General features: G+C 66.0%; 3 protein-coding genes and 1 long non-coding RNA gene across 8 annotated transcripts in view; 2 read left to right on the top strand and 2 right to left on the bottom strand.

The window, feature by feature from the left end:
- Positions 1-257: 257 nt before the first annotated feature.
- Positions 258-9,315, top strand: HSD17B14 (hydroxysteroid 17-beta dehydrogenase 14). Of its 2 annotated transcripts, none has more exons than XM_074308158.1 (9): positions 258-488; positions 935-973; positions 1,274-1,374; positions 1,640-1,706; positions 1,783-1,874; positions 7,539-7,619; positions 7,831-7,898; positions 8,393-8,489; positions 8,598-9,315. In XM_074308158.1, exons 1-9 carry the CDS (start codon positions 398-400, stop codon positions 8,739-8,741), a joined length of 780 nt encoding a protein of 259 aa, XP_074164259.1. In that variant the 5' UTR covers positions 258-397; the 3' UTR covers positions 8,742-9,315. The 2 variants fall into 2 exon arrangements, with proteins under 2 accessions (XP_074164259.1, XP_074164258.1); XM_074308157.1 differs by having other exon boundaries at positions 259-488; positions 7,515-7,619.
- LOC141565101 (uncharacterized) lies at positions 4,626-8,713 on the bottom strand. The gene is made up of 4 exons (XR_012488842.1): positions 8,319-8,713; positions 5,967-6,100; positions 5,119-5,283; positions 4,626-4,893 (listed from the first exon to the last, which is right to left on the bottom strand). It is a non-coding gene; the product is annotated as an uncharacterized LOC141565101 (long non-coding RNA).
- Positions 9,316-9,531: 216 nt separating the features above from the next.
- The window catches only part of BCAT2 (branched chain amino acid transaminase 2), an 11,792-nt gene continuing 6,789 nt past the window's right edge, over positions 9,532-14,534 (top strand). The window contains exons 1-2 of one of the 4 annotated variants that reach the window (XM_074308143.1): positions 9,629-9,696; positions 10,151-10,212. Coding sequence is in view for 3 of the 4 variants with exons in the window: in XM_074308141.1 (XP_074164242.1) it covers positions 13,996-14,040 (45 nt within the window). In the remaining variant the exon portion in view is untranslated. Of the gene's footprint in view, positions 9,697-10,150; positions 10,213-13,877; positions 14,041-14,534 lie in introns of those variants that run through there. The other 3 variants (XM_074308142.1, XM_074308144.1, XM_074308141.1) reach the window with 3 other exon arrangements.
- Positions 11,849-13,822, bottom strand: LOC141565094 (E3 ubiquitin-protein ligase TRIM11-like). Its single transcript, XM_074308140.1, has one exon. It carries the CDS (start codon positions 13,712-13,714, stop codon positions 11,870-11,872), a length of 1,845 nt encoding a protein of 614 aa, XP_074164241.1. The 5' UTR covers positions 13,715-13,822; the 3' UTR covers positions 11,849-11,869.

Here is a 14,534-nt window from a genome sequence, read left to right as displayed (position 1 = left end):
TGTGGGGCATTTTCAGCCGCCTGCCTTGCTCCTCTGTGCGTGAGGCCTCATGGGAGCTGTGGTTTTTGAGAATCTAATCTGCAGATGAGGGTTGCTCTGGAGGGGTCTTTTAGGAGCCCCCACAGGGACTGTGGTAGCAGACTATTAGCTCTCTCGAGGCATGGCCGGGGAAGTTCCTATCCGTCCTAGTAGGAGGGGTTAGAAGGGGGTCCCAAGGGGGTGGGCTAGGGGAAGGATGAGGGGGGCCGTCTTTGGGCACGGGCTGAGGGTCCTTGGCCCTAAAGGGGGTGGGAACTGCTGTGATAGCCTATGCTAATGAGGACTCGGGCTATAAACCGGGCGGCTGCGGAGGGACCGACGTCCGAGGGCGCCGCTCTTCCGACGGGAGGACATCTCAATGGCTTCGGGTCCCTGCAGCGAGGAGAAGCGGGTGGTCGTGGTGACCGGCGGGGCTCGGGGTATTGGCGCCGGCATCGTGCGCGCCTTCGGTGAGCCTGGCCTTGGGGGGAGGCCTTTGGAGGGGACGTCCGGGGGAAGGGCCGGCGGACCCGCTCCCCCCAAGGAGCCTTAGGCACCAGGGGTAGACCCAGGTGGGGAGAAGCAGCTTCTGATTGACTCGAAAGGCTGGAGGAGAAACTGAGGCCGGGGCGTGGGCAAAGCTGGGCTTCGGGAAGCGGACGCTCGGATGGCTGTTGTGCGAGCCCACCCACCGAGGGTCCCGCGGGGTGGGGGGTTGTGCCCCAGGCCAAACCTGCCCTTTGCCCTGGCTCCCATGAGACACTGATCACGAGGCAGGGGGCGAAGGTCGGGGGCCACCCGCCAGCAGCTGCCAAGAGGGGCAACCCAGGCCTCGGAAACCCTGCCACCCCTCGGCAAACTGTCTCCCAGCACACCCAGAGAGCTCCAAATCCAGCCGCACCCCTTTCCCTCCTAGTGGAGAACGGCGCCATAGTGGTTATCTGTGACAGAGATGGTGAGTGACCCTGAGCCTGGCCCCTTCCTCCAACTCAGGGACCCCTCCCCCCCTCGCCCCTCAGGGACCCCTCCCCCCCCTCGCCCCTCAGGGACTCCTCCCCCCCTCACCCCTCAGGGACCCCTCCCCCCCTCGCCCCTCAGGGACCCCTCCCCCCCTCACCCCTCAGGGACCCCTCCCCCCCTCACCCCTCAAGGACCCCTCCCCCCCTCACCCCCCCTCACCCCTCAGGGACCCAGCTCCCCTCCTCTAGCTCATTCCCCCCATCGGGTGACATTCCTAGTCCTGCTTTCTCCCCAGAGACAAGCGGCCGGGCTCTGGAAAAGGAACTGCGGTGGGCGCGGCCCCCTGCCGGGGCCGTTTTCATCCAGTGCAACGTGAGGAGAGAAGGAGAGGTGCAGGTGCGCCGCTGCCCCTCTCTGCCCGGGGCCTCAGGTCTCGCTCTGGCCCCCGATGCCCGCCGGGATGGGGGGTCGCGGCACTCAGGTCCCCAGCACTGCCCGTCTCGTCTCCCCAGATTCCCCCCCCTCGGCCTCCTCGCTGGATCTCCCCAGAATGAGGCTTCTGCCCACGCTTTATTTCTGAGTCTTGGGAGGTTTCTGTCTCGCGTCTCTGAGCCTGGCTCGGGGTCTCCCGAGCTCTGAGTCTTTGTCTCCTGGCCTCCAGGCCCTGATCTTTGAGACCCTGCGACGGTTTGGCCGCCTGGACTGCGTGGTGAACAACGCCGGACACCGTGAGTGACCCCCTGCCCCCGCCTCCTTCCGGCCCGGCTCTGCTCCTCTTACCCTCCTCCCTCCCCCCTATCGCAGATCCCCCAGAGGAGACGCTGGAAGAGACGTCCTCCGGGGCCTTCCGGGAGCTACTGGAGCTGAACCTCCTCGCCGTGTACACGGTGTCCAAGGTGAGCCCCCTGGGAATGTCGGAGCCCTCCGGCCCCCGTGGAGCAGGCAGGTCTTTCCTTTCCCAGAAGCCGGGGCCTCAGCCTTGGAAGGGGCTCTTGGGCCCCGTGCCCACTGGGCATGGGCAGTACCAGGGCTGGGCAGAGGGCCCGGTGGCTGCTGACTAGCTGCATGACTGGGGACTCGCTCACGCGGGGAGAATAAAGCAGAATTTCTTGCTGAGTGACCTAAAGAAGGTTCCCCGTGTCCCACAAACCGCGGAGAATGAGCGCAACTGCCCCCTCTGAGCACCAGCATCCAGCCTGTGATTGGCAGGCCCGCCCCAGGGAGCCCCTCCCGCTCCAGGCGGCCTGTGATTGACCAAAGAGGGCCCAGGCTTCCAGCACTAATGGGATTGCAGTTAATTCTGGGTGTGCAATTCCCATGTTTGCTGGGGTTTCCCTAATGTCCTGATAGAAATCTTCCCCCGCAGATTGTCCAGGTCCCTCAGAAGCCCTTGAACTTGGCTTTGGAAACTCTGACCCGGTTTGCGCTCTGCCGTGCAGTGGTGGAGCTCGGGGATCGGGGGGACCTCCGGGCATCTGGTTTGAAAATAAAAAGCTTTAAATAAATGTAAAACAAGACATGTCGGGGACCTGGCTGGCCCTCTGAGTGTCCAGGCTCCCCCAGCCAGGTTTTTGCCCCCCGCTGTTCATTTATAGCATTTATTCCCATTTGTGGCCGTTATCTTTGATTGTCTCCTGCTGCCTGCAGGAATGGGAAGCCCCCGGAGCTTGGGGTGGGGTCTGTGGAGGGCCAGGACCTAGACTGAGGGAGAGGGTGTGCTGAGCGCTCCCACCCTGGCATGCCCCCGCCCGCTGGGGATCCTCTGTACAACCACAGGGGAGAAGTGCCCCCCCTTCCCAAGCTCGCCCCCTGGGGCAGCGCTACTAGCGGTCTCTGAGCCTGTTTCCTTCTTGGGCTCAAGCCCGGAGGGGCCAAAGATTCCGGCTTTTCTGAGGTTGGAAAATAAGGGTTTTTCTTTTAAAGTTAGATTGTTTTTCAGATAAAAATATAACTTCTCTCCCACCTCCCTTTGGGAAAAGAGAAAGAAAAAAAAACAACCCAAATCTCGTTAAATATATAGGGGTGTGTGTGTGTGTGTGTGTGTGTGTGTGTGTGTGTGTGTGTGCGCGCGCGCATGTGTGTGTGTGTGTGTGTGCGCGTGTGTGTGTGCGTGCGCGCGCGCGTGTGTGTGTGCGTGTGTGTGCACGCGCACGCGTGTGTGTGTGTGCGTGTGTGTGCACGCGCACGCGTGTGTGTGTGTGTGTGTGTGCGCGTGTGTGTGCGCGTGTGTGTGCGCGTGTGTGTGCGTGTGTGTGCGCGCGCGCATGTCTGGAAAAAAAAATCCCAGCATTGGCCATCTCCCCAAACTGTCTAAGTCCATCTGTGTGTGAGTCACCTGCCTCCCCCAGGCAGTCGGTCAGCAAGTCCAGCATCTGGGCCTTGGCTAAGCTCTGGGAACACAGAGAAACGGGGGAGAACTAGAAAGAGCTTGCAGATTACTGGGTGCGCTGGAGAGCATGGGGGCGACGAGTCGGGGTGTGACTTTGGGGGCTCACTAGCCTTGAGGGGCTCAGGAGAAGTGAGGGAAGGAGAGCCAGACAGGGGGGGCAGTGGCAGTGAAAGTGCTCCCTCAGGGAGGACTCCAGGTCTGACCCCAAAGGTTTATGGGAGTGGGGAGGAGGGGTGCGGAGGACTGTGATTTGATGGCCAGTAGTGGGTAGAGACTTGAGGCAGGAAGATGAATCAGCGCCTGGGGCCGGACTGCTGCTCAGTCACGCAGACTCTGGTTCTGTATCTGGGATGTTCTTGGCAAAGATAAGGGAGAGATTTGCCACTTTCCTCAGCTGGGGCCTTGAGGTAAATAGTGAGCCGTCCATGCTCACACAGCTGGGGGGGGGTACTAACTCCAGGCCGTGCTACCCAGTGCGCCCCCAGCTGCCTCTGAAGCCAGTTCTGAACTCGGAGAAGGTGGCGTCCGGTCCCTGGGGGTCCCAGGCGGCCCCGGGTCACCCCCCGGCTGCTGCAGTAGTCCGGGAGGGGAGCGTTAGGATGAGAAAGCAGAGGCTGAATGGCTGTGGGTCTGGGGGAGAGCGGGACCCGCCCCTGGGGACCCGGAGCGCGCTCTCCACAGTGACGGGGAGCCTGGAAGAGGGCGGCTCAGACTCGGAGGGAGCTCTGGATCCGAGATGTCCCAGACACCCAGGGTCCCATGGGGCTGGAGCTCGGGAGCTTGGGTGAGAGAGCCTGGAGGCCATCTGCCGAGGCGGGGACACAGGGCAGACCCCCTGGCGCTGGTTGGGGGTCTCCTCGGGGAGTGAGATTCGGGATCCAGGTGGTCCTGGGACCGTGGGGTGCGCTGATGGCTTTCTGGGCTGTTTGTGGACAATCAGGAAGCAAGTGGAAGTCAGGGAGAGAGGAGGACCTTGTTTTTGTCACGTGGGACCCTAGGCCAGGCCCTGCACCGTTTGCCTCCGTTCTGGGCTGGAGAGGAAATGGCCAGCTCCTGCGGCTCTCTGGGGATTGTGAGGCAGAAATGGTCGAGGAGCAACCAGAAGCAGTGGGCCCAGGCCGGAGCTGGAAGGAGGGACCCAGGGACCGCGGTGGAGGGGAAGAGGAGGGGATTAGGGAAAGGTCAGTGGGGCACCGGGAAGATGGGAGCTTTGAATCCCTGGGATGGGGAGGCTGTGGCAGAGGAAATGTGCTTTCCCTTGAGGGAGGAGTTGATCAATATTTATTGGAGCCTGAGATGTGTGGGCCATTATGCTAAGTCCTGGGCAAATAACAGGAAGTTCCTGCCTTGAGGGGTTTATGATGAAGCCTCCAAGTGGAGTTATCCCCGGAGTCCTGCAGCTGTTCCCTGGGCTTCTAGCTTCCCACTGTAAGAGGAGGCAGAGCCCAAGGGGCTCCAAGGTGCTTCTCCATCTTTGGTCCATCTCCCTCAGAAAGGCTGACATGGAGTGGAGCAGGGCGGAGGCTCTGGGGTAAAAGGGGTCATGGGAGAGAAACAGGTTGGAGAAGAGACGTTTATGGGGAGGAGGGAAAGAGCATGACCCAGGGCTGCAGGGGGGTGGGTGAGCCCAGCCTCTTTCAGCCTTCCCTACACTGGGGCTACCCAAGTTACTGCCACCACAGGGCCCCGGCCTCCAGGCCACAAACCTGGCTGCCATGAGGCTTTGAGTGGGGAACTAGTCCAGAACCTACCACATGGCACATTTAGCGCTGAAGAGGCTGGGAGACAGGACCAGGGAGAGTTGTGCGAGGCCGGGTTGGGGGGTGCCGGGCCCAGGGGGGCCAGGGACCCCTCGCTGTGCCAGAAGACATGCACTCCAGGGGCAGCTAGGTGGCGCAGTGGATAGATCACCAGTCCTGAATTCAGGAGTTCAAATCTGGTCTCAGACACTTAACACTTCTGGCTGTGTGACCCTGGGCAAGTCACTTAACTCCAGCCTCATGAAAAAAAGAGGTGCACTCTGGAGACAGGTGCCTAGAGCTAGAAAACTGAGGTGGGTTTCAGATGGGAAAGGGCTGTGAGGTCACCAGGAAGGATGAGGTTAAGGGGACAAAGGCACTAGGGAAATGAGGGGGCTAAGGACTGGCCTCGGGAGTAAGGAGGAACACGATACAAGAGGGGAAAGGCCTTGAGCCAAAGGACTAAGGAGCACTGCATTAGAAGGCCGAGGAAGAAGAGGAAATAGGCTCCAGCTTCTGGGAGAAGGGGGAAATTCCTGTTCCCACAAGGCAGATAAAAGCAGGCAGGGAGCTTAAAAGAATTAAGCTTCTAGGTGTGAGGGGCCCACCTGCAGCTGGCCCCGGCAGGCCCCAGATTTCCCTTCCAGGCCCTTCCTTTACCCCAGTCTCTAGGTAACGTTGCCTGCTGGGAAGCTCACTTAATCCACGTTTATCCTGGCTGTGTGCAGAACTTTTGCAGGTTAACTCCCAATCCCCAAGAGCCTGGTCCTTTCCTGGCCAGCTCCTCCCTTAACTGAGGGCACTTCCAAATCCAGAAGGGGACTCCCTCAACTCTTCACCTCCTTTTGCAGCTTACTCACCTCCCCTAAGCCAGGGATCTGAATGGGGATGTGGGGGGTTTGAACTGTAAGCTGGCCCGCTGCCCTCAAGAAGGGAAGTGTTGCTTCAAAGCTCCCGGGTGGAAAAGAGGCTCCCAGCCTGGGCTGTTTTGGGGCTGAAAAGACAGGACATAGGAAAGGGCTCTCGGCTCTCTCCACGGGGTGGAGCACAGAGCATTCTGGGCTGCTCCTCTGCAGCCCGATGAAGGGGGCTGGGGTCTTGGGGGGCCTCGGACGCGACTCCCCACTGAGAGCCCCTGAGTCACGACCGTCTCTGGACCAGAAAGCAGGCCCAGGGAGGAGGGTGTCCAGGGCCGCATGTGGGAACATGGAGCCAGGGACCGCCAAAGAGTGGCCAGGCCAGTTAAGTACGATCAGCTTGTGGCGACCTGGCCACAGCGTCCTGGTGCGTCACGGGCAAGGCTCAGGGGGACCCGTGACCCACTGCTTAAGACGAGGAGGACGTTGGGGGGGACCTGAGGGAGCAGGTGGTGGTTTGCTCTGCCTGGAGAGAGATTTCAGGCAGCAGGGGAGAGTGGATGGCAGATTGCAGGGGGCTGGAAAGCGAGTGGGAGGTGAGGAAGTAGAGGTGAGGTTTTTCCAGGAGTTTAGCTGTGAAAGGAGGAGAGGAGAGCTGCAGGTGGTCATGGGAGGGGAGGCCGGGAAAACAGCTCCTGAAGGGGCGGGGAGAACTGGGCCTGGCGGAGTCAGGGAAACAGATGGAGGGGAGGTTTGAGGAAGACTGCTGGAATGGGATCCAGCCCCCCCAGAGGGAAGAATCACCCCGAGATCTGTGAGGGAAGGGGCGGCTGGGACGCCTGCTGTGGGCAGGACGAGGGACTGTGCCAGAAATGAAGAGCTTAAGGGCTGCACCAGGCCCAGTTCTGCAGGAACTCCCCCGGCAGAGGTGGAGGGGAAGTGACCTGGGCTTGGGCTCGGCATTCAGGGCCTAGGGCCCAGCTGGGAAGGTCGGGGGCAGGCCAGAGGGGGGTCCTGGAGCAGGCGGGGATTCCAGGTCTGGGTGAGGAAAGGGGATCTCTTTCCTTCTGGTTTTTGGCAGGGAGGGGGTGGAGATGGGCCTGGGGCCTGGGACTGTCCCACTGGGAGGTGGCTCAAGTCCCCAGGGAAGGGCAGGAAGCTCCCGAGCTGTATGCCAAGGTCATTGAGGAAGGAGGAAATGTGGGCAGCCAACGGCTGCAGGGGGAGGATCTGGGCGAGGCCCGAGCCCAGGGCAGCTGGCTGGCCGCCTGCCCGGTTTTCAGGAAAGGTGAGAGAGAGCTGGGATAAAGGGCACGCTCTGAGCCTGCGAGGAGCCTCTGGGAAGAGGAAGGCAGAGGGCGGGAGGGGGCGCCTTGCCACAGGACTGGGCTAGTTTCTCATCTGTGAAATGGGGGTGATCTGTGGAAACTGGCTGTGGCATTCTGTGATCCTGCAGACAGACAAGCACACACACATATAGACAGGCAGACACAGGAGGCGCAGGCCCTGGGGGGGGGGGGGGCCGGGACTGACTGGCTTCTCCCCCCACAGCTGGCCCTTCCTTTCCTTCGCCAGAGCCGGGGCAGCATCATTAACATCTCCAGCCTGGTGGGCGCCATCGGGCAGCGGAAGGCTGCGGCCTATGTGGCCACCAAGGTACAGGGTGGGAGGGGCCGGGCCGGCGGCCACAGCCAATGAGGCACCAAAGGAGCTGGGTCCTAATCTGTCCCGGGGCTAAGGCGCTGCCTGGGCCTAGTGGCCACGGCCCCCGGGGCCTGAGGAGGTGGCCGCACCCACAGGGTCCCTCTTGGCTTAAGTGGACCAAAGGCTCCTCTCCTAGGCCTGGACTCTGTCTTCCCTCCCCTAGGGCGCAGTGACCGCCCTGACCAAGGCCCTAGCTCTGGATGAGAGTCAACACGGGGTCCGGGTCAACTGGTGAGTGGCTGAGGGGGAGGGGTGGGGGTGAGAGCAAAGAGGGGCCTGGGAAGGTGGGCTTCAGACTGGGACCAGGGCTGCCGGGATGGGAGATGGGCAGAAGGGGCCTGAATGTTGGAACCAGCGAGGCAGGGCAAGAGAAGGGCAGAAAGGGGGCTTGGGGGGCTGCGGGTTGCTGGGCAGGGGAAGGCTGAGGGGGGCAAAAACCGAAGAAGCTGGGGCGACCGCAGGCTGGGCTGGCCAGGACACTTTGGCGAGCCGTAGGGAAGCTGTTGGATGGCCGATGGCTTTAGGCTGGGACTGGGGACCTTGGGCTAAGGGGGCTGGAGGACCTGGGGGCCTTGGAGACTGCGCATTGGAGGTTTGGGGAGACCGAGGTCGGTCAGGGAGCTGGAAGGGCGGTTGGCTGAGGACACTCACGCGGGCAGGGGCGTGGGGGCCTGGGGCGATCAGCATTTGCTAAGGGTTCTCGCGGCCACCTTGCTCCTCCCCAGCATCTCCCCGGGAAACATCTGGACGCCACTGTGGGAGGAGCTGGCCGCCCTGACCCCCGACCCCTCCGCCACTGTGAGAGAAGGGGCGCGGGCGCAGGTAGGCTCCGGGCGGAGTCGGGGGAGGGCAGGGCAGGGCAGGAGTGGGGGGGAGTCGGCAGTCCCCGGAGACCCGCCCAGGCTTCAGCCTCTGCCCTTCCCCCCCCAGCCTCTGGGACGGATGGGCAGGCCGGACGAAGTGGGGGCTGCAGCGGTCTTCCTGGCCTTCCACGCTTCTTTCTGCACCGGAGTGGACCTGCCCCTGACCGGGGGCGCCGAGCTGGGCTACGGGTGCAAGATGCCCGTCACGTGACCCGTTGAGCTCCGCCCCCAGCACCTGCCGCACTCCCGGGAATCCGGCCTTGGCCGCCCCCGGGTGCCCCAGACCTCAGTTTCCTTTCCTGCGATCCCAAGACCCCCCCCAGGAAGAGGGGCAGGAGCCCTTCCCCACCACAGCCCCTCCCCTCCCCCAGCTCCTTGACCCTCTGATCCTGCGCCCTTCCCTTCCCCCGGGCCTTTCAGTCTGACTAATTGGAAACACCGTTTCTCCCTCGATTTTATTTCCTGGCCCCCACCCCCTCGGGCCAGAGGCGGGACTGCATGTCCCCTCGGAGCTCGCCGCGGACCTTCGCGCTGCGCCCCGCCTGGGGACCCCGGAGCCTCATGGGGAATGTAGTTTCGGGGGGGGGGCGGCCCTCTCTGCGGAGGATCCCGGGCGGGTCGGAGTTCTCTCGCCCCAGTCCGCCTCCCTCCGCTCCCCCACTGGGAGACCTGAGGCCGGCCTGGAGCGAGCTAACGGGCCCCTTAATGGCGTCCCCGGGGAAGGAGGAATTAACTGCCAATTAGGCAAGATTAAAAAAAAAGAGGGAGGATCCTCCCCGACCTCAGAGACGCACTCGAGCCGCAGTCTTCACTGGGGCGCCCGGGCGCGGAGGGAGAGGCGCGAGTGGGAACGAGGCCGCGGGCCCCCGCTGGGAGGGGGCGGGTCGCTTGGGGACGTCGTCCCGGGCCGCTGGGGCGTCGGCCGCAGCCCCGGTAGGGCCGGGGGGCAGGGGCCGCGAGGCGCTCGCTGATTGGCCGAGCGGAGGCGGGCGCGTGGCCAGCTGGGGGGGCGGGGGGGTACAGAAGCTGGGGGAGGGTAAAGGGGCCGTGCCCCTGGGGGTGGGGCCGGGCCCGGGGGCGGGCGGAACTGAACGTGGCGGAGCCGCCGGCCCGGGCGGGCCCACTTCTCGGCGGCACAGACCATGGCTGCGGTGGGCCTGGGGCAGGTGGGTTCCGGGGGCGCGCGGGCAGCCCGGAGTGGGGCCGGGGGGAAATGCAGAAGTGGGGCCGGGGGGAGGGCACTTCCGGGCAGCACGTCCGCAGCCTTTGCGGAGCGTCGGGATCGAGCCCGGGTGGGCTGCCCCCCTTGAAGCCTTGCCCTGACGGGGAGCTCAGTACCACCCACCTTGGGGCACCTTTCCCCGACCCCCAATCCGGGCAGACCCGCTGCTTCTTTCACGTGACAGCTTCCCCAGCAGTTGGAGGGGGTTGCCAAGGGCCGGGTGGGGGCAGGGCACTCCTCCCTCAGCCCGCGGGGAGGGGGCTAATCTTCCAGCCCCGGGCCTGGAGGGGCCTCTCCCCACTCTGACCACCTCGGGCTCCGGGGGCAGCTCAGCCAGAGGTCCCCCTCGTGCTCCGGGGTGCTGGGTAGTGAGCTCAGCAGCCCCCCCATATCCCTAGGCCCCTTGGAATAGCAGTGAGCCCAGCCAGGCCCCCTCGCCCCTGGCACAGAGGCCTCCTTGGTGGGTACCTCCCTGGGTCCGGGGTGGGCAGCGTGGCAGGTGGCGCCCTTGGGCTCCTGAAGCCCCTGCCCTGGGCGCTGGCGGACTTCCCACTGCATCTCCCTGGTCTCCCTGGCCTTGGGCCCGCTGCCCCGCCCCCACCCTGCCCCCTTTGTGGTCCTGGGTCTGAGGAACTTCACTGCAGTCTTCAGCGCCCTCCTCACGGCTGGAGCCCCCAGCCCCGCTCCTCCTTCAGAGGCAGACCCCAGGACGCTGCCTCCCTCCTCCGCCCACTCTCCCCCCAGGGCCGGAGGGGCCCACGGAGGCAGGTTGGGCCCAGCAGGTGCTTCCAGCCCTAACTACCCGATATCTTCCCCTCTTCTGGACGGTACCCTGCCCGGATCCCTCCCAGCTTCCTGGGGAGCCCCCAACTCTGCCCGGATCCCTCCCAGCTTCCTGGGGAGCCCCCGACTCTGCCCAGGTCCCCCCCAGCTTCCTGGGGAGCCCCCTACTCTACCCTGAGTTCCTCCTAGCTTTCTGGGGAGTCCCCAACTCTGCCCAGGTCCCCCCCAGCTTTCTGGGGAGCCCCCGACTCTGCCCGGATCCCTCCCAGCTTCCTGGGGAGCCCCCGACTCTGCCCGGATCCCTCCCAGCTTCCTGGGGAGCCCCCAACTCTGCCCAGGTCCCCCCCAGCTTCCTGGGGAGCCCCCTACTCTACCCTGAGTTCCTCCTAGCTTTCTGGGGAGCCCCCGACTCTGCCCGGATCCCTCCCAGCTTCCTGGGGAGCCCCCTACTCTACCCTGAGTTCCTCCTAGCTTCCTGGGGAGTCCCCAACTCTGCCCAGATCCCCCCCCAGCTTCCTGGGGAGCCCCTGACTCTACCCTGAGTTCCTCCTAGCTTTCTGGGGAGTCCCCAACTTTGCCCAGATCCCCCCCAGCTTCCTGGGGAGCCCCTGACTCTGCCCGGATCCCCCCCAGTTTTCTGGGGAGCCCCCGACTCTGCCCGGATCCCTCCCAGCTTCCCCACAGCTGTTCCACTTCCTCGCCCCCTTGGGCAGCCTCCCCCTGGTTTGGCGGGCTGGAGGACAGGTGCTGGGAGGGCCCCCCAGGCTGGCGGGATCCCAAGGACGGGCTGACCGCAGGCAGCCAGGACTTTATCTGCTTCACCTCCCAGGCCGGCGCGCCCTGGCACTCGTCTTTCCTCTTTGTGCAGGCCGGGGTGCTCGCCGCCCTCCCTCGGGCCCCTCCCCTGCAGTCCTCCGTGCTCCCCCACCCCAAATCTGTTCCCTCTTTCCAGCCGCCTGCTGCAGGCTTCGTCCAGAAGCTGCTGAGGTTCTGGGGGGCAGCTTGTCTCCCATGTCCCTCGGGCCACCCCCGATTTCCCTTCTTCCACATCTGTTCCTCCAAATTCCCCTCTGTCCCTCTGCTCTCTGACAGGAGGATTTGGGCCCAGAAGGGACCCCGAGCCCTTCCAGGCCGATCTCCTCCTCTCGAGAAAGCCGGGGGGCCCGGACCCGCCACTCAGTGGGGGGAGCCCGGGACGGCACCCGGCAGGCCGGCGGCGAGTGCTCCATGAAGGCCCGGTGAAGGGCCCCCGCCCCCCGCCCCGCGGTCCCCGGTGTCCAATAAAGACAGGGCCGGACTGGCAGTCTGCACTCCTTTATCTGGGACTGTGGGGCTCAGGGGCTCAGGCGCAGACTCCCTCCGAGGTCCCAGAGCCAGAAGCAGGGCCTGAGGGTGGCTTCGGGGCCCCAGTCGGCTCCCTGGTAGCTGTGCACGGGAGCCCCGCTCTGGGCGTCGGAGAAGGCCAGGAGGCCGGCCTCCACCTCCAGATAGACGGCCAGCCGCTGGGGCTGGTGCCGGATGGCCAGGGTGACTTCGGGGGTCCACAGCTGGCCCCGACTCAGCTGCAGAGCCCAGAGCCCCTTGTTGGGCTGGGGCCGGGGGTTGCCCTCGCAGGCCACTCCTACGGCCCAGCCCCCCGACTGGCTGACGTCCACTTCCCAGTAGTGAGAGCCGTGGCCCCAGGCCTTGTCGCCCAGGACACAGGGGCAGAGGTCGGCCTGTTGGGCGCTGGCTCGGGGCCCCAGCCGCACGGTGCGCCCGCCTTCCGATACTTCCAGGCCAGGGGCGGCGGAGTTGATGTCGAAGCGCACCGGGGGGTCGTCGCGCTCCAGTTCCCCAGAGAGCCGCTCGCGGAAGGCCCGGGCGGCCTCTTTCAGCACGGCCTGGGCCCGGCCCGCGCCCCCCAGGCCCTCCCCGGGCAGCACGCGGGCCCCCAGAGTCTTGCCGGCCTCGGCCTCTAGCTTGCGAAGTCCCTCTTGGACGCTGCTGTCACCCAGCAGGCGGGCGCTGGGCAGGTGGAGCCAGGCCGAGGCCTCCAGGAGCAGGCGGTCCAGGCGCCGGGCGTTGGCCGAGAGGCGCGCCCCGCGGGCTCGGCGGGCGGCCTGGGCCTGGCGCTCGGCGGCTGCCAGGGAGCTCAGCAGGTCCTGCTCGGCCTGGCTCAAGAAGTGGCGCAGACCCTCGAACTCGTCCCCGAGGCGCTGGCGCCGGATGGCGGCCTCCTGGCCCAAATGGGCCACCTGGCGCTCCTGCCGCAGCCCCGCGTCCTCCAGCGCCTCCCTCTGGGCGCGCAGCCTGCCCAGGGCCCCCCGCAGGCGGGCGCGGGTGGCTCGGCCCTCCTCCGCCAGCACCACCAGGTCGTGGCCCTGGTGCGCTCTCTCGGGGTGGCAGGCGGGGCACAAGGTGGCGCCGTCGCGGCGACAGAAGAGCCAGAGCTCCTCTCCTGGGTGCTGGGGGCAGGGGCTCTGGGGCAGGCTCACCCCTGGCCTCGGCTCGGCCCACTGCCCGCTGTCCCCTGGGCTCGCTGCCGGGGGGCTCTCGGGCCCCGGGCCCCTGCCCGCCTCATCCTCTCGTCGAAGGCCCCTCCCGGCCCCGGCCTGAGGGGCACCCTCCGCCTCCTCCTCCTCCTCGGAGCCCCCATCTGCCTGCTGCCCCGGGGCCTCCTCCCGCGGGGGCTGCCTCTCCAGCCTCCTGGCCTGGGCTTCCTCGATGTCCTCGGGGCTCTTCTGGGGCGTGGCCTCCCCCTCCGGAGCCCCCTCTGCCGTGGTGTCTGGCACGTCCTCCCCGTGCTGGGTTTCCCGGGGCGGCCCGTCGCCCGGCCCCCCGGCCTCTTCCTCAGCCGGAGGCGGGGCCGGCTCGTCCTCGGCCTCCCTGGCCTCCCGGCTCTTGCCCGTGCTGGTTCCCGGGCCCGGCACCCCGTCTTCGCCCACGTGGGGCCGCAGGCGCTTGGCGGCCATGGCCACATTGGCCAGCTGGCAGTTGGGCCGCAGCTTGCGCTTGGGGGAGCGGGCGCGGCACTGGGGGCAGGGGAAGCGCCGGCCCATCTCATCCCAGCAGCGGGTGATGCAGGCGCGGCAGAAGTTGTGGCCGCAGTCGATGGTGACCGGCTCGTGCAGGTAGTCCAGGCACACGGCGCACGTCACCTCCTCCTGCAGCAGGCGCACGGGGTCCGAGGCGGCCATCGCTGGGGCGGCACTCGGGGCTCCTGCCCCCTCCACCCCCCACCTAGGGCCCCAGCCCTCCCTTGCTCTGCCCCCCCGCCCCGCTCCCTCTGCTGCCAGCCAGCCAGCGGGGCCATTGTGAGGTCACCTCTGGTGGGGAGGGGTTTCTAGGGAGCCCCAGAAGGAAGCCAGGCCTGGGGGACAGAACTGGCCTTCACCCGGCCTCTCCCCAAGGCCAGGCCCGAGGACTCCTGCCCAGCCAGCCCCCGGGGCAGCCAGCTGCCCGCTGACCCTGGGGGCTGATGGGAGGGCTGCCCCTCTCTGCCTGCTGCCAGAATGGGCCCCAGGTTGGCTCTAGAGGGCCTTGGGAGGGGGGTCTGTTGGCCATGGCCCTGCCAGCCTTCTCTCCGTCTCCTTGGGGACCAGTCCCGACCGGGGGCCCGAGTCCCCAGGGAGACGGCTGCCAGAGGGCCTGGGGCCCGGGCCTCTGGAGAGGGGCAGGTGCTGGGTCTCAACAGGGGCGCAGGGCTGGGGGCCCGGCCTCCTAAGGGGGAGGGGAGAGGAGGCTGGGCAGCCCGTCCAGCGGGACCCTATGCAAATGGGTGCTGAGTTGTCGGCAGAGGGTTGGGGGCACCCCCCAGAAGCACCGTCCCTGGGTCTCTGGGCCCCCAAGATGGCAGGCGCTTACCGGGCTCTGACCCTGCTGCTCTGTCCTCCAGGGCCTCCAGCAGTCTGAGCTCATCACAAGGGTCTGGGGCAAAGTCCTCGGGGAGGAGGCTGGAACTGACCTCTGATCCTAGGGCGGGCCAGCCCACTACAGGGAGGCCAGGCGGGGGGCCAG

The sequence above is a fragment of the Sminthopsis crassicaudata genome, chromosome 3, assembly GCF_048593235.1.
Source record: "Sminthopsis crassicaudata isolate SCR6 chromosome 3, ASM4859323v1, whole genome shotgun sequence".
Lineage (NCBI taxonomy): Eukaryota > Metazoa > Chordata > Mammalia > Dasyuromorphia > Dasyuridae > Sminthopsis > Sminthopsis crassicaudata.
Note: the sequence above shows the minus strand (reverse complement) of the source record. Positions and strands in the feature narration are given on the sequence as shown.

Bases quoted from the DNA above. Each gene is read 5' to 3' on its own strand.
- LOC141565094 (XM_074308140.1), bottom strand. From the start codon at position 13,714: ATGGCCGCCTCGGACCCCGTGCGCCTGCTGCAGGAGGAGGTGACGTGC.
- HSD17B14 (XM_074308157.1), top strand. From the start codon at position 398: ATGGCTTCGGGTCCCTGCAGCGAGGAGAAGCGGGTGGTCGTGGTGACC. The intron at 7,620-7,830 runs GTACAGGGTGGG...TCCCTCCCCTAG, and splicing joins CGGCCTATGTGGCCACCAAG to GGCGCAGTGACCGCCCTGAC. The intron at 8,490-8,597 runs GTAGGCTCCGGG...TTCCCCCCCCAG, and splicing joins GAGAAGGGGCGCGGGCGCAG to CCTCTGGGACGGATGGGCAG.